The sequence below is a fragment of the Plectropomus leopardus genome, chromosome 24 (genome assembly GCF_026936395.1).
Source record: "Plectropomus leopardus strain MGB_pleo_1.0 chromosome 24, ASM2693639v1, whole genome shotgun sequence".
NCBI lineage: Eukaryota > Metazoa > Chordata > Actinopteri > Perciformes > Serranidae > Plectropomus > Plectropomus leopardus.
The window spans coordinates 13,195,860-13,220,875 of NC_142199.1; the positions used below are offsets into that span (position 1 = coordinate 13,195,860).

A 25,016-nucleotide genomic window follows, 5' to 3' on the forward strand; every position below is an offset into this window, starting at 1 on the left:
TTTGGCTGTTTTATGATGATTTGTAATTATTTTGTGTCTCCTTGTGTTTTAATCTTAGCAAATTTGCTTGAGAGCAACGAAAGAATACATTCCCAAGAAATTAGCAAATTTATAAAAATAAGTATAATAGTGGAAAGTATGACAAAATTCCCAGAAAATTACTTTACAAATAAATTTAAAGAATAAAAAACAAAAGTTTTTAAAAAAGGAAATGAAAAAGAAAAAATGCTAAAAAAAATAGAATAATTTTGTAACCTATTTTTGAATACGTAATTATGATCATTATGAATGTAGTTTTACCCAGCTTTTTTCTTTAGCTTTTAACAAATAATTTTCCAAATCTTCCAATATCTTGCAATTATTGGAACATTTCTTGCCAAGTTGCTTATTGCATTTTTTCCCATGTTTTTTTAATGAATTGCAACAATTTATTCAAAGTTTAAAGGTTTAAATACTCGTAAAAGGCATCTGATAGCAGCACAAGAAAAGTGATGTCAGGTTTCAAATGGTTAACGCCTCTTTGTAGTCATTTTGTGTCCATGTGTGGCTTTTGTGTGTGTTTTTTTTAGTCTTTTTGGTCTCTTTTAGGTTATTCTGTGTCTGTAATTTTATGTATCCTTGATCGTGTTATGTTGCTTTGTAATCATTTTGTCTCCTTGTCATAGTTTTGTGTTCCTTCATGGTTGTTTTGTCCGTTTTTGTTGTGATTTTGTGGTCATTTTGTGTCTTTCTCATCGGTCCATGTTGATTTAAGTGACCTTTTACTGGTGAAGGCCAGAGGGCCCCGTGACACTGTTGGGCATTTTCACTGAAAAGTTTCCTTAATGTTACAATCTGATTTTGGGACGTGGCAAAATAAAACTGATGAAACGCCTCGCTTTGGGGAAGTATAAGAGAATGTGTTTGAGCTGCAGAGATAGTGAGCGAGAGATTTTCCTCGCTGAGTGTCATCTTGTTTTCTTCTCCGGTTCATTTTTTATTTCTTGTGTTTGGATTCTTTTTAAGTTGCAGTGATTTATCAGTCCCTTGTTTTTTCTTCACCTTACTTTACCTTTTTCAGTGCCGCATATGCAACACAGGGGATGGTTCTATTACATCCAGTAGGTAGTATGTAACCAAACAGTGTGCATTTCAAGAGTGTGTTTCTTGACCTGCAGTTTCTTTATTCCTTCTGCAAAACACTTTAAAACATTCTTGTCTGTATCAGCACATCAAGCAGTCCTCCTGTGGGGCTTGTCACACACCCGTCACACACTGTGACTATGAATGACATCTCGGTGACCCCAGCATAGCTGCGGCGCTTGCACACAGCTACACATAGCAGCCAATTTCTTTTTCATCGTGGTTCAAAAACACACACGACTTTTAACTTGACTGAACTTCAGGAGCTGATGCGCGCCGGCCCTTGTGACGTGTGATTTGATTACTATGGAGTGCTGCCAGCAGTGTTTGTGCCAGAAAGTTGGACACACACGTTTAAAACAAATGCAAACAACACCTTCCCGTCCTTTCACATTCTCGTTTGAGTTTTCTGAGCACTTGCATTCCTGTTAGGGGAGTCACTCGGACAGTGTGTCTGATCTCAGTAGGCTGCCTGGTGCTTACAAGAGATAAAAGGGCATGGAAAAGCCCGGGAGGCGACACCCGAGGCGGGAAATAACACCCAGTGAGGATTCGCGGCAACATCAGCAGCGATGGAGGCAGACAAGGGTGTTAAGTTCCATCGAGGGAGGTCAGGGTTGTCATGGACCGGGAAGAAAAAGCCCTTGTTCGGTTGGTTTGACATGCTGGAGCTGATGTAGATCAGAAAGAGGAGGTTCGTGTTTTACAAGCAGTCAAGCTGTTGTACATTGAAATCATGATACTGAATCTAAGGTTGGTGGTGGCTATGTGGTGCAGCCTTGTTGTTGTCAGCGTTAGGGAAGAGCTACGGGCACAATATCGCAATAATCTTTTTTATTTTTAAAAGGGTAATTGCAAGTCAGGATTCAGATATCACTGTTTTCTAATCAGATTATGTAAGAAAAAAAAGGTAATTGCAGTCAGCCCAGGATAATACCCCTGATCTGATTACAGCAAGGTAACAATAACTTTCATGATTACTTTGTGAGTTCAAAACAGATACCAAAGTTCCCCAGTGGGTCTTTTTTATTTATTTATTTTTTCAAATGAAGCACATCAACCACATTCTTGACTGAAGGGCAGCCAGCCTTCTCCTGACGTGTGGAGCCGAGCCAAGTGCATGATTACTGTCCTCTTGACGAACGACGAGCAAACTGCAGCGATGGGAGGTTATTCAAATTGCGCCAAGGGTAGGAACTGCTGACAAGTGCGAGCGCGGGGGGAGAGAGACAAATAGAGACGGACGGACCTAAGTGACTGAGCTCATTGTTTAGGTTGCCAGTCAGCGGCGGGTAATAATGTTATAGCTCTTTTAATTTTAGCTTCAACACATGCTGTGGATGTTAGCTGACCAGGCTGGAAGAAGTCAGGTCACAAATAATAACTTTCAGAAAGGAGCAACAATGCCAACACAGTCCACTGACGATTATTTTTTCATGTATTAGTTAGTTAAATTACATTAAAGCCACAAAACAGAATTCTTTAAAGGGTAATTGTTTTACTTGATAACTGCATCTTTCACTTATTGCTATTGCACCTCTCTCTTCATGTTCTGTCATTTCTCTGCTGTCACTACCTAATAACAATAATAAAACTATTAAAAAGAAAATAGAATTATACCTTCTCTTGCTGTTTAGGACCTCAGAGTTCTCAGCAGCAAAATATGGTAATGCGCCGTATTTTTTTCTGCTCTGTTTCTGTGATAGGTGTTGACAGTGCTGTTCACACAGCATTATGCTCCCAGAACCCCAATTATACTACTTAGTTTTTTGTTATTTGAGTTAATATTGGTGTAATGCAACTACTTTATGTTTTTTTTCTGTATTACATCACCTTTAACAAAATGCAGGCCCATTTTGTGGCAAAGGGAAGGATTCATCATTCTGAACTTTGTGCATTTTGGGTTTAATTAAGGTCAGAGGAAAAGATAAAGTGTTCTTGTAAAGGGAAAAATGGTGGACTTTACACTTGTTATTGTCATTATTACATATTCAGCTGTGAGAACTCCAAACAAGTGGGAGTCAATGTCAAGAAAACATTAAAGGGACAGCCACCCTAAAATCATTTTCCTCTTATCTGTGGTGTTATTTATCGTTATAGATTGTCATTGTGTGAGTTGCGTTTATTTCAAAAACTCAGCAGCAATGTCACAGTCTCTTTCAAAAATCCATGACCCTATAACTCAAGATAATCCTAACACCATGTTGTGAGCAGTTTGAGTGTTTTCTTTTCATTCTACATGACATTTTCACTGCACTACATTTCATAGGGAAATATTGCACCTTTACTTTGTTACATTTATCTGACAGCTTAAGATACATTACAAATGAGGATATTTACATAAAAAAACATAAGGAAAGTTTATAAAACATAATGTTTTGTTAAACATTAAATGACCAAAGAGTTTATACAGGCACAGCTGTAATGAAAAGTCAGTCAATCCATCACTGAATTCAAATTAATTAGCAACTATTTTGTTAAACATTTAAGTATATATATATATTTTATGATTTTGAGTCTTGGAGGATGTTACTTTCAGTTTTGTATATATTTCTGAGTTTGTTTGTTTTTTTAATCCATTTTTAATACTTTTTTTAACAGTGTTTTTTTTGTTTTTTTTTTACCTTTTTAAATAATGCTATGCTTGTTTTTTTTCTATTTCTTTTTATTTTGAAAGGTTTGTTCTATTTTTCTATAAATTTGAGGGTTTTTTTTCTTTATTTCCAATTTTGAGGTTTTTTTTGGATGTGTGTGTTTTCTTTATGTTTCTACACTGGACACTTTTACTTAAATACTTGAAAATACCATTTTCATTGAATACCATTTTCAATGGACAACTTTTTCTTGTAACAGAGTACTTTCCCAGGGTAGTGTTAATACTTTTACAAAGCTTTTTTTGCAAACATTCAACAAGAAAGTAGCACTTTGAAAGTCTCTAGTTGCAAGGACATGGGTACATGGATAGATTAGTGCGAACAAGACGTCAAGCAGAAATACAGTATGCTCTGTTCACTGTGTTGTAATCTGAATAAATCCCCATGCAGAGAGCAGTTACAGTGATGCTAATTTAAAATCAATGCAGCAGTCAATGCTCCTGCAACAGCCATACCTGTGGTGCTGTTATATTGTTGCGTGGATAAGTGGGGAGAGCGGTGGGAGTTGGGGGGGGGTTAAACTTCCTGATGCAGCATTTAGCTCCCGCTGCAAGACAGAACGTGGTTATCGCTGCGACTGAGGTGGGAAGCAGCTGTTGGAAAAAAACCAAAAGAGGGCTGCCACTCAAGGAATAAAAGATGTTACACAAGCCGGTGAGATTTAAATGAGAGGAGATGTACTGCCGCTGCCCCAGCTCTCAGATTATGCATGGAAAGCATTAACCTGGCTTTTAGCGTGCCACAATGGGCCCCTTAGCCTCTGTCAACCCACACACAGCTGAGTCCCGGCGACATCTACTGCTCTGCAAAACACCCTCATGCACTAAATGCACACAAGCATACATTCACAAGCACACTCAACCAGACAAGATAATGAATCAGAAACGAGTGATAAAACCTTTCTGAAAGCACTTTATTTAACTTTTATGACATGCATTTGCAATTTTGCCTCGCTGAAATACAAGTAAAAATGTCTGCAGGGCTCATTGTCTTCATCTAAATCCTAGTGTAATGTATGTCAGCCCTTTAACGACACAGCAGAACATACATCAGAGACGGGAAAAAAAGTCAGTTGCTGAAATTCTCTTCTTGCCTATTAATTTATTCCAGCATAAAGAGACAGGGAGCTCGCCCCCAGGGGACTTGATTTGTTCTTACATCAAGCTTGGATGGACACAATCAGTGGCAAGACAGCAGCACAGCTGAACTTCTGGAAGAGTGCTGTCTCTGCGACCTATGACAAGAGAAGGCTGAACAATGCATATGTGACAGATCAAATTGGTGGCGCAAACCCTTTGCACTCCTCTCTCTATGTTGATTCAAGCTGCACAGAGGGAAGGTTTTCTATGTAAATTGACCCTTTTAATCAACCAATAGAGGCCTGTCCCTGCATAAAGATTATTCAAACTGTCATCTGGAGACTGTTGCTTGGTGCACAGAGGGCCAGACTTACTCTTGGGAAATACAGTGCATTTAAACATGTCTGCATTCTGGGTGCAAATATTTACCACTGCCACGCTAGCTGCATGTCTCTGTCAGTACAACAGAATTGCCAAGAAATTTCAATCATGGTTCCCAGAAGATGTATTCTGATGACTTTCATGACTCTGACTTTTCCTGTAGCGCCAACTTGAGGCGATTATGTGTGTTTTTGACAAAGATATGACAAAGTGTCATAAGTTTGCAAATTCAAACAGATATGTTCGGCTAAAGCACTGTTGCTCAAAATGTGGTGTGCGGGCCATTGGCATCCCTCAGAAACCTTTTGTGCGGCCTCCTAATGTGACATGAGTTGCATTTGGTTTACTGTCATTTTTTGCAGTCCATTTAAATACTTTCAATCTTAGAAGCTTACAATTATACACTGTTAGGAGACAGCTTCAAACTGCTTTCCTGTAGCAAGCATTTGTCAGAGTTGGAATGACAACTTATAGAAAGCTACTTGCATTGTTGCATGTCAGCTACTGGCACCTCAAAAGCGTTGCAGGAACTACATTCTGTCATTGATGCTAGTGCTGTTAGCTAAAGTTAGTGATTTTGGTGGACCACTCACAACTGCACTTTTCCTGTGTGGCCCTTGATCACAAACTGGATCCCTAAATTGGCACTCAGGCGTCAAAACTTTGAGAAAACTTTAGTTATTGTTTTATCAAACTGGTTACCTGTGGTCATTTTGAGCAGAAACAAACCCAAAGGTAAATCTAATCTGTGTTATGCTACAATATGTTTGAAGTCAAGTTAATTTAGTATATAAATCTTCACATGTGAAAATACATCTCTATCATGTGGATAAAAATTCAGTGCCAAGCAAACTTGAATAAAATTATAGGTGTATTCTATATAATTATCATGTATCAACTGTGTGTGATCTATTGAAAACTATTCAAACTTTTCTAATTTTATTGCTTATTTATGTCTTTCACAAATACAATGATGATTGCAAGGAAATGTGTGTATGCTGTTGTCTAATTTCAAGTCTCTATTTGATCACTTGACAAGATGACAAGACTCAAAACCTGTCAACACCAACAACCTGAGCACACCTTGGCGAGCCCAGCGAGCAGTCGTGCCATTCAAACACAAAAGCGCTTGCAAGAAAAGACAAGAGAACATGGGGAGAAGGTTGCAAAGCTCCCTAAATTTGATTCTTTTGTATTTTTTTACAGACAGTCACCAGCTCACGGACAAGCCCCTAGCTGCAGCCCTCTATGATGTGTCAACAAACATGCAGCAGGTATGCTAATCTTCATAGCAAGCTAGATAACATTAGTCTAAATAATCATATCATTAGGCTATTGTGCTAGATGCATACTTTATGACAGGGTATACATGTATAATGTAGCCTAAATTGTGGGCTACAGGTAAATGAATGTCTCTACCAGGTGGATAGCTAGCCTGTTAATTATTATGGCATCAGCTAACCGATAAACTTACATATTTTCGGTTGCAGGCCTAACCAGTCAGAGACAGAACAATTCAAAATCGGTGATGCATGTACTTTTATAAGGGGATTTGGGCTGCTGTGCCCCTGTTCAAAATGTTGCTATTATTTTGAAGACAGGTCGCCGCCAAGCACCTGTTTCATTGTGTGTGTGTGTGTGTATTTTTGTGGGAAACCTGTGTGTGTGCAGCTGTAGCTGGCCAGTTTATGTTGCATGATGTTGTTTGTTGATATGTATTGCAGCTTTCCTCTCTCTTATTTACTATCTCTTCTTCTTCAATCTCTTGCCTCTATGTCGAGGATCATTGAGTCTCTGGTGCTTGTTCACATTTCAGAGCTTTGACCGTCAAAGCACTATCCATGGCTTCTTTTTGTTTTGTTGTGATATACTAGAGTTGAGCACAGAGAGTCACTACACTACTCTGACTGACATCCACACGAGAGGACTCTTAATAGTAGCAAGTGAGGTGCAGGTTATGTGTCTATGTCCTGCAGCTCATGTATGAATGGAGAATTTAGTGCCGTGGAGACCTGGCATGCATGCTCAATGTTAAGTACTGCAAAATAAAGTAACAGTGTGGAAATCTGCTATTTGTCATCTGTTGAGTCTCTGAGATTCTCTGCTATCCTGGAGCTCCTTATAACTAGCCCACACTGCTAGCTCTCTGCCTTTACCTCCCATTATAAAGTATTTACTTTTTTGGGTGAACTGTGTGCTTGTCGCTATAGCTGGCCAATTTTTTGGGACATGGTGTTGTGTGTTGATGAGTTTTGCAGTTCTCTTTTCCATTCTAATCGCTTGCCTTAATGTCGAGGATCAGTGCAGTTGTCATGAGTTGTAAGGGTATTGTGTTAAAATTGCCCAAAAAAGTCACATTTCAGAACTTTGACTGCCACGGCACTATGGATTGCTCTGATCACTCTCTCTCTCTTTGACCTCTGTACTCTGCAAATACAATAGCCTAGATAACATATTCCCTCTGTAAAATCCAACAAATGGTTGGTACTTCATGAGTATGCCTAATTGTGTGAGCATATCTCACATATGCGTGTGCATGTGTGCTTCGAAACTAAGGGCCAAGGGCCTAAGTTGCGTGCCAAACTTTTTTTTTTACTTGGGTGGCCCAAGTGGGACACTGACTTATGAAGGAGTGGTGTGAAGTGTGAGCGCTGCTGCAGGAACACGTGTCAGCATAGCTTTAATTTACCATTTTGTGTCTCCTCTAGCCATGCCTACTATAATTACTAACATTGCAGCGTCTTACATTCCTATACATATAGTTAAGTTTACAACTTGCAACAGAGTGACATCACACAATTTTAAAATGAAGTGTCCATACTTCATTAATGTATTTCATCAATGTATTTGTAAAATTAGTCAGGCTAGACAGTACTCTGGCACCATACTGCCTCTCAGGTTTCAGACTAAATTGCAATTATAAACAAAAATCGACTTTACTCGTTCAGACAGTCCACGAAGGACCCTTCATAATAGCCTGCACTGGGGTCTGTCGTCACAAACTTTCGCCACTGCCTAGAGGCACTGCTACAGCTGCAGCTCACACTTACATGGTGTACCAATTTTCAGGTGATACACTCAAGAACGCAACCACATGTGAAATTGATTTTGCATAAGTGTCTGCATTGGCGTACTTGCGTGGACCATGTTGCTGCCTGTAGTCGTAATATGATACATTACATTGAGATACAGGCACATATTTTTAAACTGAATCAATGTTAGACATATTGGCAACCAGACACCCATATGGTGGGACCCTACCTGGCCAAACTAAACTGAATATTCTGTATATTGGACCCACCTGGCTCTAAACCCATGTTGGGTCTGTAAAAACTAAATAAAGCCATGTGGATATGTTTCTTGTAGTTCCATTTGATTTGTACAAATTGGAATTTAATTTCTGAACATAATGTTATAACCATGCTTCTGCCTTCTTATCAGAAAAATAGAAAGTATTTGTTCTGTAAAAAAATGTTTGTCCTTGATCAAGAGAACATTTGCCTCATTCTAACCTCCCCATTTTGAGTTTTAGTTTCATGACTGTGTATAACCTGCTTTTGCTCGATGATCACCTAGCAACAATTACGAGCTATTCACTCTCTGTGACACTGTCTCTGGCCATCACAACCTATTCACTGACATATAAGCACATACTGTCCCAATTACAGTCCTGTGAGCAGCAATTATTCCCTAAAGCAAAATAGGGCGAGATACCGCGAGTGGATAATTTGCTTCCCGTTCAAAATATTTGATAAATGCACTTATTGCCCCCCTCTTCCCAATACCAAGGACTCATTACCTGTGTGTCACATGAGGAACAGGAGATTAACTCAGCTGTTTAACTATAATTGCCTTATCGATTACCTCCCTTATTAAAGCCCCCCTCAAGTGACTTCATTACCATATTCAAATGTATAAACTCATCTGAAAACAGCTCATCTTGAGGAGTGATTATCTATAGCAGTAGCAATCTGGAGCAAAACGGGAGTCGCATGTGTAGGGAGAATCGCCCGTTTCAATTAGGAGGAACCTGTTGTTAGCCATACTTCACCCGGCAAACTGTTGATGTCCTGACAATGCTTTTTGGGAATTTGTTATTTGGCTGTGACATCACTGAGGAGGAATTTTAATGATTTATACACTAACGTATTTATCATCAGCGGCCTTTGACTGCCATTTAGCCAGGATAAGTTGCTGACTACTCTTTCTGCATTACATTTTGACTTGAACTTGAGACCATTCACTTTTGAAATATCCTTTTTTTCCCTTATAGTTCATTGCACTCAGGGGTTTTGACAACTCAGCCTTCTTTGGTCTGGTATGACCGGTAGCTGGAGACTGCCTATTGCCTCATAAGTCCAAAAAATGTCCCACTGGACTGACAGCCAATTTCTCCAACAGCCTGGTATCCCCAAAACAAATGCTTATTGCTGTGAAGTCCTATTTCTCCCAAACCTTCACATCTCCATTTAACGCACTAGGTATCCTTCTGCATCTGCTATTTCTATATATTATGGGTTGCTACTGTGATATCAACACAAGTACACAATTATATTTAGGCAATGACAGCACATGGCAACAAATGCGAGGACATAAACAAATGTACCGGCTGCCACGGGTGGTTAGGATTAGGCAACAAGGGCACAGATGGTTAGGATTAAGGGAAAGAGGCACGTGGTAAGGGTTAGAAAAAACGCATGGAAAGCAGATGGAAAGCAGACATCAGACTTCTGCATGAAAGACCAAGGTTTGTTGGACCCCTCCCGTCAACCCCATAGGCGCATGCATCTTATATTACATCATTACTGGCATCATTTCAACCTGACACTGTTCTGTGGCGTATCAGGCAGACGCGACAGGTACTGTCCGGCCATCCACCGGCATATAAAAACACCGCTCTTTCCAGCTGCATTCTCAGCTGCATTCTCAGCTGATGCTATCCAGGGGTGTATCATGCAGACATGAAAGGTGGCTTTTGGCATCAAGATCGGATGCAGAAAGCACTGTCAAGGCAGTGGTATTTAACAACTTCGCAATGAGAATTGGCAAAAAATGCACACTCCCTGAAGTTAGACAACCTAATTGTGAGAATAAAATGTTTGCATTCTCTGTTTCTGTAAACTACTTGGTTATGCAGAGGTAAAGATCATATTTTGACTAAAAGCACAGATGTTTGGTGGCACAAAAGTCACTGTAAAAACAGGGACAGGTCAGGAAAAAATAATTGAGTTTGGTGGCTCAACACTACTGGGAAACACTGCAAAAGGTTGGTAAAAAGGCAGGTTTTGTGGCTCAAAGGACATGACACTAACAGTCATCACAAATGGACACATTACATTACCCAAACCATCTCAAAGAGAAGGTAAAAATACCTGGGATCATTGGTTTAAACGCAACAGTGAACCTGAAACTAAGTGCAGTGAGAGTGTATTTTTGGATGAACAGGACATCGGAGCAACGGTCATTTGTTTTGTGGATAATGTGCTGTCAGAAAACTGGACATTTGGTCCAAGGTGACATTTCACCTTCAGAGTTTGGGGCTGTTGGAACAATGGCATGGCACCCAGTAGCTTAGGTTTGATAGCTTAAGTTATCTCTCATTAGCTACCTTTCACTTATGACTCCTAAAACTATGAATTCTCAAGAGCAGTTGATTCGATCCTATTTAATGTTCCTCAAGAAAGGTCCAACAGATTTTCTAAGCCATGTAGTTGTAGTTGAATGAGTCAGTGAAGTCCCTTAATCTGGATCCCATCTGTGTTATTTCTAAGGCACTCGAGAGATATTAGCAACTTCCAATCCTCAAATGTAAAATAAGTGCTCTGCAAATTCAGGGTTTCAAATAATCAATCCAATCAGAAAGTAGCTACTCTAAGTTTGGGCCTCTCAAGATACTATTTCATTCTGATCAAAGATTCAGAAATCCCCTAAAAAAACCTTAACACCGCTTTAACCTTGGCCTATCTGGGGAGCTGTCAGCATTCATATGAAACGCTGCTATTTCTCTCCTACTTCTTGCTGAACACGGCAAGGCCACCAGACACAGATAGCTCATTTGGAGCTGCAGTTTAATGCCTGCGCCTTGATGTGGGGAACTGTCAGGCAGCTGTCTTTTCCTTTGCTATTTTATATATAACATTCCTCAGCTCGCTCCTCAGCTCACAAACATACACAGCGCATACCGCTGTGATGTTCCTAAACGTTACAATGTGCATAATGCGGCTGATCAAAGGCAGCGGGGAGCGCTGATAATGAAATATGGCAGGAGAAATGGCTTTCCGGACAAATGTGACTTGCCTGAATGCCAGTTCCTTTAGAAGAAAAGCAAAGCCAGAGTTAATTCTCGTTTAGATTATAATTCATTTTTAACGTTGATGATTAGAGAAGTGGTTGCACTGTGAGAGAGAAAACTCCACAAAATAAGCACACCCACTCTAATGAAGAATGCACTATGCTCACATACAAAGAAGACGATTATGAGACAATATAGTATCCTGAATTGGAAGCATGAAAATATTAGCTAAAGGTGGAATTCAGTCAAGCAGAGCAACCTCCTTTTAAAATTGGGGTCAAGCTAGTGCAGCTAAAGACGCTTTGCTACTGTAAACATGATGATCCCAGCGTTTTATCCTCATTGCTAAAACAACAAATGAAAAATCCAGACCCGCCAGAATATTTGCTATATAGTCAGATGCAACAAAGGGTTTAGCAGCCCTCCAGAAGGTCACGGGCTTCTATTGTTTTCCAAGATCCATTAAGAACAACCTCCAGAGATGTACGGCCGCACTGACAAACACCATCCATCATTTTAAATAACACGTGTAGTTTTTATTCATGTCTCGGGCACATAGCTAATTAAAGTGATCCACCACAAAATCTGTTTTGGAGTGTGCCCTTCTAGACTTGAAGGATGGATGTAAAACTGTACTTTTTTTTGTTTGTTTTTTATGTAACTGCTCAACACCTGCAATAAGTTTCTTTCAGGATTTAGCTCACAGCAACTTGATACGATACAGTCTCTGGCTTTTGTATGATATCAAGTGTCTTCCAAAAAGTTGCACATTTCCAAATCTGTTGTTAGCATAGTAAGCATGCATTAACTATCTCGGGCTAAATTGGCTTGTTTACAACTTTTGCAGATCATTAAGATGCCACAGTGAAGGTGACCTTTGACCTTTTCAATATAAAATGTCATTACTTAATCATTATATCCTGTTAGACATCTGTGTGAAATTTTGTCATAGTATAGTTTGTCTTAGTATTGAAAGTCAGAGACTCGAATCATCAGTCAGAGACCCTCGGTTGACTGAGATAAAGTTGAAGCTGAACAGTCTTTTTTTTTCTGTGCAGTGTACTTTTGTGGATGTTTTAAGTCACCAAGTTTGCTGCAGAGTGAGTGCTCTTGACTTTCACACCACTCTTTGCAGCTGCAGACATGCTACAGCCAGAGGTACAGTGAGACTGCTCCGTAAGGTGAAGAAGTGGTGAATCTACAGCATTTACACATTTGTGACCCGTTGCTGGCACTATTAGCGTATTTACTTTCTGACGTGAATGCTGCCATCATATGAACGTCCCGCAAAGTCCGTTCAGACTTTAAAATTTTGTATGGAAAAACAAAACGAGTCGTCGAATATTCATATTGAACTGCCAATTCTGATTCAACTGACATATTCCTGAGTTTGGCACAAGCCAAATAATTAGCATATGGATTCCTGAGTTATGGCCAAAAATATGTTTTGTGAAGTCACAGTGACCATGACCTTTGACGACCAAATTCTAATCGGCTCATTCTTAAATCAGGGTGAATGTTTGGACAAAAAAAAATCCCTAAAGGTATCTTAAAATATCATGTTCATGAGGATGAGACACAGTTACCTTGACCTTTGACCACCAAAATCTAATCAGTTTACTTTTGAGTCTGAGGGGACATTTGTGCCAAATTTGAAGAATTTCCCTCAAGGGTCTGAGTTGGGTACAGCTATAGTTTCTTTAAATGTGGTATTCCAAAATCTATACAGTCTGTTAAGTAATCCAAGAAAAAAAGGAAAAAAAAATGTAGAAAATGTTTCAGGATGAGTTTAGAATTGAACAAAGTGCCTGACAGAAAAATGTAAATGACAAGCACTTCCTGGCTTTTCAGTGTGCTGTCTCCATGTCCTTCATAAACCTTTCATGCCGGAAAAATGTTGCTGTAACTTTTTCCTGTGCATGAAGCATGTTAGAACATCAATTTAAGACATCATGTTCATTTCACGAAATTTTTCCGGCAACCAGGCGCTACCACAGATGTTTTTTTCAGGGCAGGGTGAGCATGTCTCATTCATTTCCCATGTCCTCGTCTTCCAGGTGGTTCAGGGATTCTAGCGGCAGCCTTTGAGCCATGATTTTGCCTCCTCATCTAGCAGGCTCCCGCAACCACCGCGTGGGCTTCTTTGAAACATTTATGCAGAATGTACATGAAATCCTCCCCCGCTTGTGCTGCTGAAATATGGAGATCTTCACCTATGTGATGTCAGGGTTCTTTGCACTTTTCTATAATTTACATCTTCAAGGTGGTCCTCTTGTATGGCATTTTAGGGTAAATTGAGTCACCTTGAAGCATCGCCGTAGGCTTGAAGCCTGCAGGGGCTCTCGTTAGGAGCTACACTGAGGAATCCACATCAGCCGTCTTCGCTGTCAAAAGCGACCTCTCCTGTTGACTCCCGTCCTCCTTCCTCCTCCTCAGTCTGTACTGAGATATCACTGCATGTGAGCAGTATGGAGCGGTAAATTTGCGTTCATCACAGAAAAACCTTCACTGGCCGCTTTTGACTCCCCACTGCTACAAAAATCAAAAAAGTTTTTGTCTAACTGCAAAAAGATTGAGAATGAAAATGACTGAGCTAATTGACATTACTGGCTGTATAATAATGGAACCTTGCCTGAGGTGGAACTTTTCAATATAAAATTCTTCATGGAGAAATAAGGCCATTACTCTTTAGGGCAAAAACTTGTATGTCATTGTCTCTTGGTGGGAGGAGGTGGACTTAAAAAGAGTTCAGCATGACTTGTGTTAAGTTCATTAACCTCTTGAGCCCTCAGCAAATTGGGTTTTTTTTTCAAAGACATGGGCAGAAAGCTATGAGAAAATAGAAGAAATGACACATTGATTAGCTAGAAATTGGTAAAAAACAAAAAAAAAAACCCCAGATGATCCAGGTTTCAAAGGTTGCTCATAATTCCAAGCTCTACGTGCACCAATGCACGTAACTACATGTACAGCTGCTAACTCTTATGTATTGACCGTAACCTTCACGCAATCTACACTAATCACACGTTCTCATGCCGCAAGTCTTTTTTCATACACAGTAAAAAAACTAATTTCTAACTGATGATAACGCAGCGTTAGAGGACACTAACAGCACGCAGACTGACAAGACAGAGCAGCACAGGACAATGAAGGTTGTTAGATATCCACTCCAGACTCAATGGTGACTTCTTAAGCCTCCTTCAGACTGTGCGTTTTTAGCATTCTTAAGTGTCATGCAGCTACACTGTGCAATATGCATCTATTAAATTTGGGTACAACATCAAGTTTGTTTATGTAATGGCAGTGTCTCGAGTCTGCAGTGTATGTCCATCGATGTCAGTGAGCAAGAATAAAACATTCAAACACAAGAATCATCCATTGTTGCTGCTATAGTGGTTAGAGAGCAATGCAAACAAACACGAATCGAGCTCTTGCTATAGTAGCATTTATGTGTGTCAAAAAAAGTTTGAAGAAGCGGAGGAGGATACGTAGATGTTGTAGTGACTGAGGAAAAGAGGTAAACTTGGCACACCAGTTCTGCAATGAGTGCTCAAAATAGTTGCAGTTTTGGTGATTATAAAGTGTGGATAAAGAAGGACACTAAATGATAAACTTTATTTAATAAACTTAATTTAGAAAGCGCCTTTCAAAACAAACTTACGTCCTTTTACGTGGTTGATCCCGAATTTAAAACAATGCAGGATTTAAGCAAATAAAATGAGGAAATTACAAAAAAATAAAGAAGCACGAACACCAACATTAAAGATAAAAACCATCAATGTCCGCATGGTGCAGTAAAAAAAAGGTACATGTAATATAATTATTTGCATGAAGTTATAAAAGTAACATGCACCAGTAGATGTAAATAGAGAAAAAAAAGTATTTTGAGCCTTGTTAAAGTAAGCCCAAACAGTACTCTGAGCATGGGAGCCTAGATGTGCTAATCCAAAAAACAGCCTCTTTTCAGTGAGTGCAGTGAGCACCTGTATACTGCAACTCCTCATTTAGCATTACAGCACCAGAGATTTCCACATTTCCTTGGGAGATATTATAATATGTTAAGCCCTCCAGCAATCTGTCAGCAGCAAAACTCAGGAGTCGTAGCTTTCTGAAAAACAAAAGGGAATTCATGCAACTTCTCACTGTCCAGACCTCGATGTATGCTTACACTGGTTGTTTGCCCGCTGTTTTAAAATGTGTCAGTGTTTATTGCCAGTCTTGTTTTTGTCCATATACATTATTGATATTTGAAAGCGTAGCTCCTCTCAACTGTTGCTCTATAGTAAATGTCTTCATTCTGTCAAGCATTAGCTTACACTTGTAAAGTATCATGTGGAATATATGGCTCCAGGGGCCATGAGCTTAGAACAACCCTGAAATTCAACACTGCAATGTGCTCCTTTTGAAGGCTAAGGGAAGTTCAATTTGTACGTGTGAACAATCACTACTTGTTCTTTAGCAAGACACAAGATATTATATGAAATATGACACCACAGAATTAAAAAGTCACACTCCTTTGCAGTGCCATTTGCACCTGCAGGCACAATTGAAGTCACTTTGAATTTTCAGAGGATTTTGTTACATTAACTTTTAATTTTTTCAGTTCTTGACAGTATGTAGAGGACAAATGGTATGATATGGACGTTTTCTAAGTGAGGCGGCCTCAGTGGCATTTCCCATTGTGATTAGCCTGATCCCCATTGAATAACAACATGTATTCAAAGAGACTTCACTGCAAAACAATTAACTCTCTGTGGCCTTGACATGCATCGAACTGTCGTGTTCTGCAAAGTCACACCAAACAATCATAAATCTATGAGATCTATGATGTTACATTTCCCACTTTTCTTTAAAACTTACTTACACTCATACTTCACAAGTATGTGTGAAACAGGCATTGCCTTTACTGAGCGAGCCTTGACCTTTTGTGCCTTTGAAAAGGATGCAAACTGATTTCAACACATAAAGTGAGACCTGCAGGTATTCACTCTGTGATGATGTGATTTTAAAGGCTCTGTGCTCGGCTGCCTCAGTTCAGGGAGTTCTTAATGAAATACATAACGTGCCCAAACCTAGCCTGATAGCTAATTTAGACTCATGTTCATCTTCTTACAAAGGCGCTTACAGGATGTAATATGTATGAGAGTAACACGTCTAAATAATGTTCTACCAGAGTCAATTAGGCTTTAGTTTTGTCACTGTGTTATCTACATTTCATTCTGATAAATCTCTAAGCCATTTTTACTGTATTTTTCTGTTTTTTTCCGGTTCTTTACAATTTTTACTCCTTCTTGCTGTTCCTTATGATTTTTTTTACTAATTTTTATGGTTTTATACTGCATTTTTCTGCTTTTCCCATGATTTCTTAGGGTTTTTTTCCCCTGTTTTTTCCAGTTTATTGTTGTAGTTTTTTTGCTGTTTTCCGCCGTTCTTCACATTTTTTCCTGCTTTTTCAAAATCATTTTTTACTGTTTTTCCTCTGCTTTACAATTTAGCACTGCTTTTTTCATTTTTAACTCTTTTTAAATATTTTTGTACAATTATTTTTACCACGTTTTCCTGCATTTTTAATATTCTTTCATGTTCTTCTTTTTTACTGCTTTTTTCAGCTTTTTACTTTTCCTGCTTTTTGAATTTTTACTGTCCATTTTACTCATTTGTAATTTTTTTTTTTTTAATTTGTATTAAAATTGATTTATTTTCATTGTAATGTGTTTTTACTGCTTTTAATCCCAAACCCCATCATAGAAATAGAAACATTTTCCCAAAGTTTCCCTGAAGTTAAGGCTTGATTTTCCATGAATACCATCCACATCATAGGAGTTTTTATCTCATGACATTAAAAGCCATCCAAGTGAGGCATTCCCAATCTTTTTTTAGCAATCCAACACCGGCCTCTGCTTCTGCTCATCCTAGTGGAACTAACAAGGACCAATGAGGACTCGCTCTACTTCACAATGGTCTGTACACCTCCTCAAAAGAGCTGAGACACTCATTGTGAGTGTCTCTGGCCCTCTCACTACCCAGCAACGGATGCTTCATCTGCAGTGTGAGGAGGAAAAATCGCTATTAGGAGGCGCAGTTAGCTCCATTTACGGGCAGCTCGGGTCATTTCAGTTTGCTCTCATGCAGGATTCTGACATCCGTTTTTGTGATGCAGAGAGATGCTGGTTTTCTTTCCTACCCGCTAGTTAATTGCAGTTAATTGCATCCACCTCGTGTCCCTTATGTGCCTCATTAGGAAGTCAGAGTGAAACCAATTTAGGTCTTGGAAACCACGATTACAGACGGTGGTGTGACACAACGAAGCCACAGACAGCCATATTGGAGATTCTTTCGTTTTTGGGCAAGAACAGCTGTGAATGGCATTTTGCAGTGATTTAGAGTGGATTTGGGCCAAACAGACTGCAGACAAAGCAGCATTTCAGTGAGAGTAATCAATCAGCTTGATAAGACATTACACTTTTTTGTCTGAATTTGCCAACATCTACACTAGAGCTGGCTTTTTGTCCTTGTTTTTCTACACTGCAATCATCCAGTGCACCTCCATCTTGGCACCAGATGTGGTTTGTTGCAGATTTCAGACTGAAAAGCTTCAGTTCTGCGCTGTTGCCTGGTTAACTTTACTGTTATCCACTGTTTCCTTCTGATCTGTGATGTTTTCCATCATGTCCCCCTCTGTGTTGCTCTTTTCTGATACAACTGTGTACAGTATTTTTCTCTGGGTTGCATATGGCTGTGTTCTATAGAAGGGGGAAAACAAGCCCTCAATAACCTTAGCACAACATTTTTGCGGTCAAAATGTGGCTTTCAACGCTTATCTGTTCAGTATGTGCAACGTCATAAACAAAGTGGTGCGGACGAAATGCATTAGTCGAAAATAGTCATAATATATAATCTAAGGCAGAGATTTTTCTTGTACAAGTGCTTTGCTCCCAGAATGACCCCATTCAGAAATGGACTCAGAGCCATATTTAACTTCGGTAAAAATGTTTGCAGTTCTTAATCACTGTGTGCAAAGCCTTGGGGACACAAAGTAGATAACAGCACCACAGTGAGTTTTTCTGTTAAATGTTACAATATGAATCATCCATTTAACATTCTTTTATATCCTTTTTGTCTACCTGTCCAGGGAGGGCCTTTCTTTCAGCGCTCTGTCCTACTTCTTTAATATTGCCTGGGTTCCTGGGTGGCTTATCTCATATAGTTCTGAAATACTGCTAAAATAGAGGACGCACTTCACCAACGTATAGATATGATTCATGAAAGCAGGCAGAGTGCATTTTTCCGGCTTGCTCTCAGTCCACTCCACCTTTCTGAGGGAAAGGTGGGAATCACTGAATAATGATCGCCCTTGCTCCATATTGTGTTTATACAGTTTCCCCAGATGCAAGTGCTCCCTCGCAAGATGACAGCGCCATCGTCTGCGGGGTGTGCACGGTCATTCACTAGTTTGATGAACATGAAAACCATATCAAACAAATGCCACAGCTGTCTAAACTGCCAGATCTGCAACCATTTGAACACTCCAGGGAGGGGATTTGCCTGTTGTTGTCAGTTTACCACCATGCCTCTCGTGTATAAAATTACTCGCAGCCTCACATGGGAGCTGTTCATTATAACCAGAGGCTTGTGCAATCACAGCCACAGGGGACCGTGTGCCTTGCGTAATGGTACTTTGGACAGAAGGCTGAAAAGATGCTCATTAGCTTTAACCAGAATTTCTTATATTCTCAGAGGAAACAAAACACCAATGTTCAGCTCATAAAACTGTTTATCTCTATGCAACCCTACTTATAAACCTTACTTTTCTTGGAACTCTTTACTTCTTTCAAACACCACCAAGCCAGTATGTATGATATTTGTGAAACAGTTTGTGCAATGTCTAACAAATTAGTGTCCCACAAATGGTCACACAACGTATTTAACATAAAATTACATAGATCTGGTGTAGGAAAAGAAACAGTTTACGTCCTTATGTGACATTCTTGAAGTAAAGTCATTCTGTGTACAGTTACGTAGGTTCAGGAAAAGATACGGGATGACGATGTACCTTAAAATAACGTAAAGTTCACTTTCACAAGGGACACAAACACCAGTCTTCTTAGGGAAAGTCCTGGATATATTTGACCAGTCCAGCACCCCAGCCTGCCTCATTACACTGACTTTCACTTTTTATACTACCTCCTTCTTTACTCCCGTCAGTGCATTCATCATGCAGTCACAGCCTTTCCAATTGCCTGAGTTATATGCAAATTGCTTGCTACATTCATATCCAAATTACTTTGGTCATATACTTATTCTGATACATCTTTTTTTTATTTTTGTTAGTAAACATATAAATGTGCATGAGAACAGCCTGAATACAAGCTTTTTATTATAAAATTGTCGTCTCCAAGATAAAGTCACCCTGGTGACATCACCAGTTTTATGGACGAGCTAGCATGGCTTGTGGGCTAACAACAGCAGATTATTTTGCAGGTCAGAGTTTAATCAGACTAAACTTAAGCTAGTATTAAATTGAGACTGCATGGAGATAAATATATCATCCCTTTGAGGATATCATGTGGACTTTTTGACCACTAGAGACACTATGGAGCAATTCTTTCACCTGGTTCCACTGATCAACAGGTGGTTGTACTGTGCCATGGAACGCTGCAATGTACCAACAAAACTATGATAACTAGTAAACATATCCTTTGCTTGTTTACAACAAAACTCCAGAGGGCACCTTTAATTACATGTTGAGATGAATTGGCCGCAATTTTAAGTTTGATCTCACCTTGAGACTTTAGCAGTCTCCTTTTTTATCCACAGAAGACATGGCCATGATGTAACTGAGCCGTTCTTCCCTTTATGAGTTAACTAAACGCAATGTGAAAAATCAATGGAGTAAGCTTTAACTAGCTCAGATGCCTAGAAATTCACCTTGACCCCATCGTCTGTGCAGTATGAGAATGTCCCATGTCTGTAATTCAGGTGGGGGGTTATCTTATGCTATATTTTATAAAGACAATTTGTCATATACATATTATGTATGGTAGGGCAGAGTTGCTACATGAAACCACTGTGTTAGAAACCACAGTCCTACCTATGCCAGGACCACTAAAGGACTGTGAAAGTCTTGAACAAAGTGAAATCATGATCAATTAAGAAAACAGGTTTGATAGGTGAGAAGAGTGACTTTGCCCTTTTCTCAGGCAGACAATGTAGATTAAAGGTAGGGTGAGGTGAGCTGTGGATTTGTTACTGCACCATGGGACACTTAATCATAGCGTTCATAATAGGAACCTCATTTAGTTGCCCCGGGCTTCTCTGGGCTCTGTTGCCTTAGAACAATAATGCGTGAGCAAGGAGCCCCCTTTGAAGGTGACATTTGGAGAAAAAGGTTGCCGCAATGCCACCACAGACTTTGATAAATTATTTTTCATCAGCACAGAGCACGCTCTGCACCTGTGCATGGGTCTAATGAAAGAGGAGAGGGCAGTGTTGTTAGCCAAACTCTGCGCGCGCGTCCCCCCCTCCGTGCATGTGTGTTGGTGCGTCAAAGTGAGTTGGTGTGTGTTCCAGTGTTGTGTAACCCAAGGGATTCTGTGTTTGTCCTCTCGGCTTCCTACAAATGAGGAGAAGTTATTGAGTCAGCATGGGAAACAAAAGCAAAACATGAAATATGAGCAGAGAAAATGAACAACAAAGAAGATAGCCTTTAATCATGTGATTCCTTTATTTTTAACAAATCCAATTATCCACACATCTGAGTTAAAATTGGTGCAAAAACTGCAATACGGCATTGAAGTACACAGTCTGTCAGAATATGTATAATACATTGTAACATTGCTCTGACTACAAAAGCAGCTACTTCAGTCCTGAAATGTAAGAGAAAGCCAACAAGGCAATCACTGTCTCTTGAAAGCTGTCAGCGCTTAAGGCATCTACCCATCAACAGAACTAATGCTGTGTTCTCTGCTGCAGGCGTTTATTTTCTCACAGTGCTATTCTTTTTTTTTTTTACTCGCACAGTCCCTCTTGAAAATGATGTTTGTGTGTCTGCGCATGTACCTCATTGAGGCATTAAATGACAAGCTGGCAGCTTCAAAACAGACTTGATCGTGCGGCAGAGGGACAGCGTCGAGCGCCTTGGAATGTGCTGACGCTCAGCTCACGCCATAAAGGTGCTGCAAAACAAAAGTCAAGGGATGAAGGGGCTGGTGTGATCGCAGCCCCGGGGTGTGAGGATCACATGCAGAGCTCCTACATAAGGTGCTTACTGTTACCAGCTGCAGAGTATGAGATGCAGGCTTGTGCGGATAATGGACAATGGTGATAATTTGATGTTTATTTGACAACTATTTATTGTATTTTTCCATTTGGTATTGTATGCCGGATTTTTCTTTAAAAAATATCTATAGAAGGCAAAAGTAATCCCTCTCAATCACTGTTACCAGCTGCTCAATGTAGAGAATGGTATGTAGCCTCATATAGGCCTAGATTATAGACAATGGTGACAACTTGACAATCATTTGTCAACTATTTAATATATTTTTCAATTGGCATAGGATGCAGGATTTTCCTTAAAACCAATTTTAGAATACAAAAGTAATCCCTTATGGTGGTGTATTTAATAGCTCTCTGCCTGCCTGTATTTCCCTCTTATTTTGTGATGTTTGGGACATTCCTATGACAGTATGAGTGTAGGTGAATTTGGGATCGGACCACAAGCAGCAAGTATCTAAGAGAAGTGGAAAAAATGCAAATATAGCAAGACAAACGGAAAGAACTAGTTCCAAATCTGGGTTTAGCATTCACTTTTGTAAGTATAGCCTGCTCTTTACGAACAGTAATTGACAATTTCAGTGTAGTACAGTCTAACTTTAACCTGCTAAAAGTAATAAATAATATTCTTTTCCCTTGGGGCAGAAGAACTGCACCACAAGCTACATAACAAAACATCTGACACATTAGCGACTTACCAAATGTCATGGCTAACATGCTAGCAACTTTTACACACCCAGTAGACATGTAACAACATTAGCTTTCATTTTAAATTTGTTTTCAACATCTTGATGTACATTAGACCAATATTCAATCTCCTTTTATCTCTGCTTTGGTCTCCACCATGTCTTGTGACCAATACCTGGCTGTTCTCACCAGGTAGCTGCTAACTTTGTCAGTTTGGTGCTTTGCAGTTAACTCACCGTAGGTTTTTAGATTTTTTTTTTCCTAAAAACAGCTGCCTGTTGTGTCTGGAAATGCTTATGAGAACACTGAATTAAAACAGTTAAACTGAAGGCCAAAAAATTATTGAAAGGACTAGTGTTTATTTAGTGGCATCTAGTGGTGAAGTTGCAGAGCTGAGATGTCTCTTCTGTGCTAAGCATGTAAGAGAACTACAGTGGCTGATGTAAAAACACAAATGGGTCTATCAGGAAGCCAGTGTTTGGTTTGTGGGTTCTGGGCTACTGTAGAAACAACATCACGATCCCTATGGACAATATAAATCATAAATTGCTTATCCTCAAGTAACAAAAACAAAAAAATTATATATTTTTTTTAGTTAAATATATACAAAGATAACATAATAAAGAATTTTGTACACAGTTTCTGCCAATAGATGCCTGTAAAAGTTGGACCGTTGAACTTTCAAAAGACTCTAAAGCACTACATACCACTGTTTTTTGTGTTGATTATGTTGTTGGTTCATCATTACTTGCTCCATTTTTTTACATTGCCATTTCATCCATTACTAATATAAAATTATTTGTTAGAGCAGCTTTAATTTATTTTTAATCATTTTTTCCCTTCTTGTTCCTCAGTCAAATGATGCCACTTTAATATAACTGCTCCAGGCAGCTGCAGTATGTCTGTGTGCTTCAACATATAGTATTATCATATAAGACATTCATGAGAGCAAGTTCCATGGTCCTGTGTACAAGACATCCCTGACAGGCTACTTTGTCTCATCAAAAATAGCGCAGAGATATCATGGCTGCACGAATCCCTATGTGACAAATTGCTTATGTTTCCCGTTGGACTGTGTCTGGCATGTCATGATAGTGAAAAAATATCTCTGGAAAGCCTTTAAACTGCATATTCGATGCAATGGCCAAATAAGTCTTCTGGTCCCCTAGCAACTGAGCACTCTGGAAGGGAGCCGTGTGCAGACGCTGGGAAATGAAGTTCACATCAGTTTCTTGGATGCTGATTCTTTTTGTCCAATCTTCTTACAAGTCCTATACATAACATATTCACTGGATATTTCTTTAAAATATGCATAGGCCGGGTGCTTAAAACAAGCAAAGGGCCATTAATTATGGATAATGGCCCCCGTTGTTCCGTCCGGTGTCTCCCAAACAGTTGGCAGCAGTGTCTTGGTATAATAGGGCTGTCATTTCTTTGTTTTTTCCCGGCGAACCATAGAGGAAAAGCAGAAGGATCGGGTGACAGCTTGGGAGTTAAAACTTTGAAGTGTTTGACGGTGGGTTTTTTTCCTCCCCCCTACAATTTTTGTTAAAAATGTTGAACAAATGGGCAAAAAATGACACTTTGAATCTGCTGTGGTGACAAAAACCATTCTGTCAGCTGTACATCTCCTCTAGAGAGGATTTGCTTTATATTTTATCTCACCAGCTTCTCTCGTTGGGGTCAAAATATCTAGCTCAGGTAAGCAAAAATGTTGGCATGGCCATGAAAATAGCACATTTAGAGTAGTATCTATCCCCTTTAGAGTTAAGATTGTGCATTAAAGTAAGACTACACATTTTCATTTAAAAAAATAAATAAATAAAGAATAACAGTCGTCAAGACTTTTGCCACTGTAGCCTTTTTTGTCTGGTCCTTTTTTGTCGTATTTTTCCTCTTACCTGTAGGGTTATTTACCAATCTAGGTTTTATTGGTATGAGTTGCAAAGTGTTTGAGATGTTTGAGATTGCTGCCTTCTCTCCAGTACAGTGAAACTAGTTGGCAGTTTGTGGTGCTCAAAGTGCCAAAAACACTTTTAAATAAACTCAATAGCAATTTCTCTTCGGAGAAATCATGACTCTTGTTAAACAACGTTACTAAAGCTAATCCATAGACCGTGTTCCATGCAGTGCCGCCATCAATGTCGAGGCATAACTAATTGGACCGTACTTCTCCTTAGTTGTATCTGGTTAAACTAGAAAACCTGAGGTTTGATTGGTACCAACCATGTCATCATAGCTTGTGTGGAAGGAGACTAAATCAGGTTGCAAAGTTAGGATAAATTTAGGCAAGGGAACCTTGAACTCTCACCTAAAGATATCTGAATGAAAATGAGTAAACTTCCCAAATTCTAACCCCAAAAACTATGTACTCCTTCAAATTAAAGCTGCATGATGTTTTTTTTTTTTTAAGGAAAAGGGGAACCACTATCTGAAGAAAAATTTATAGCTGCATTTAAACAGGATTGATGTGGAACTGGAATTTTTACCTGAACTGGTATTCATCAAGGCTTTTGGTTTTGGTGTGCT

At 39.4% G+C, this 25,016-nt stretch overlaps 1 protein-coding gene across 2 annotated transcripts in view; it reads left to right on the forward strand.

Moving 5' to 3' along the window:
• The window catches only part of LOC148185509 (uncharacterized), a 132,074-nt gene extending 124,851 nt beyond the window's left edge, over positions 1 to 7,223 (forward strand). For both annotated transcript variants that reach the window (XM_088074620.1, XM_088074621.1), the window contains exons 5-6: positions 6,443 to 6,510; positions 6,727 to 7,223. In XM_088074620.1, coding sequence (XP_087930746.1) covers positions 6,443 to 6,488 — 46 coding nt within the window. In that variant the 3' untranslated portion in view covers positions 6,489 to 6,510; positions 6,727 to 7,223. The remainder of the gene's footprint in view (positions 1 to 6,442; positions 6,511 to 6,726) is intronic.
• The last annotated feature ends 17,793 nt before the right edge of the window (positions 7,224 to 25,016 follow it).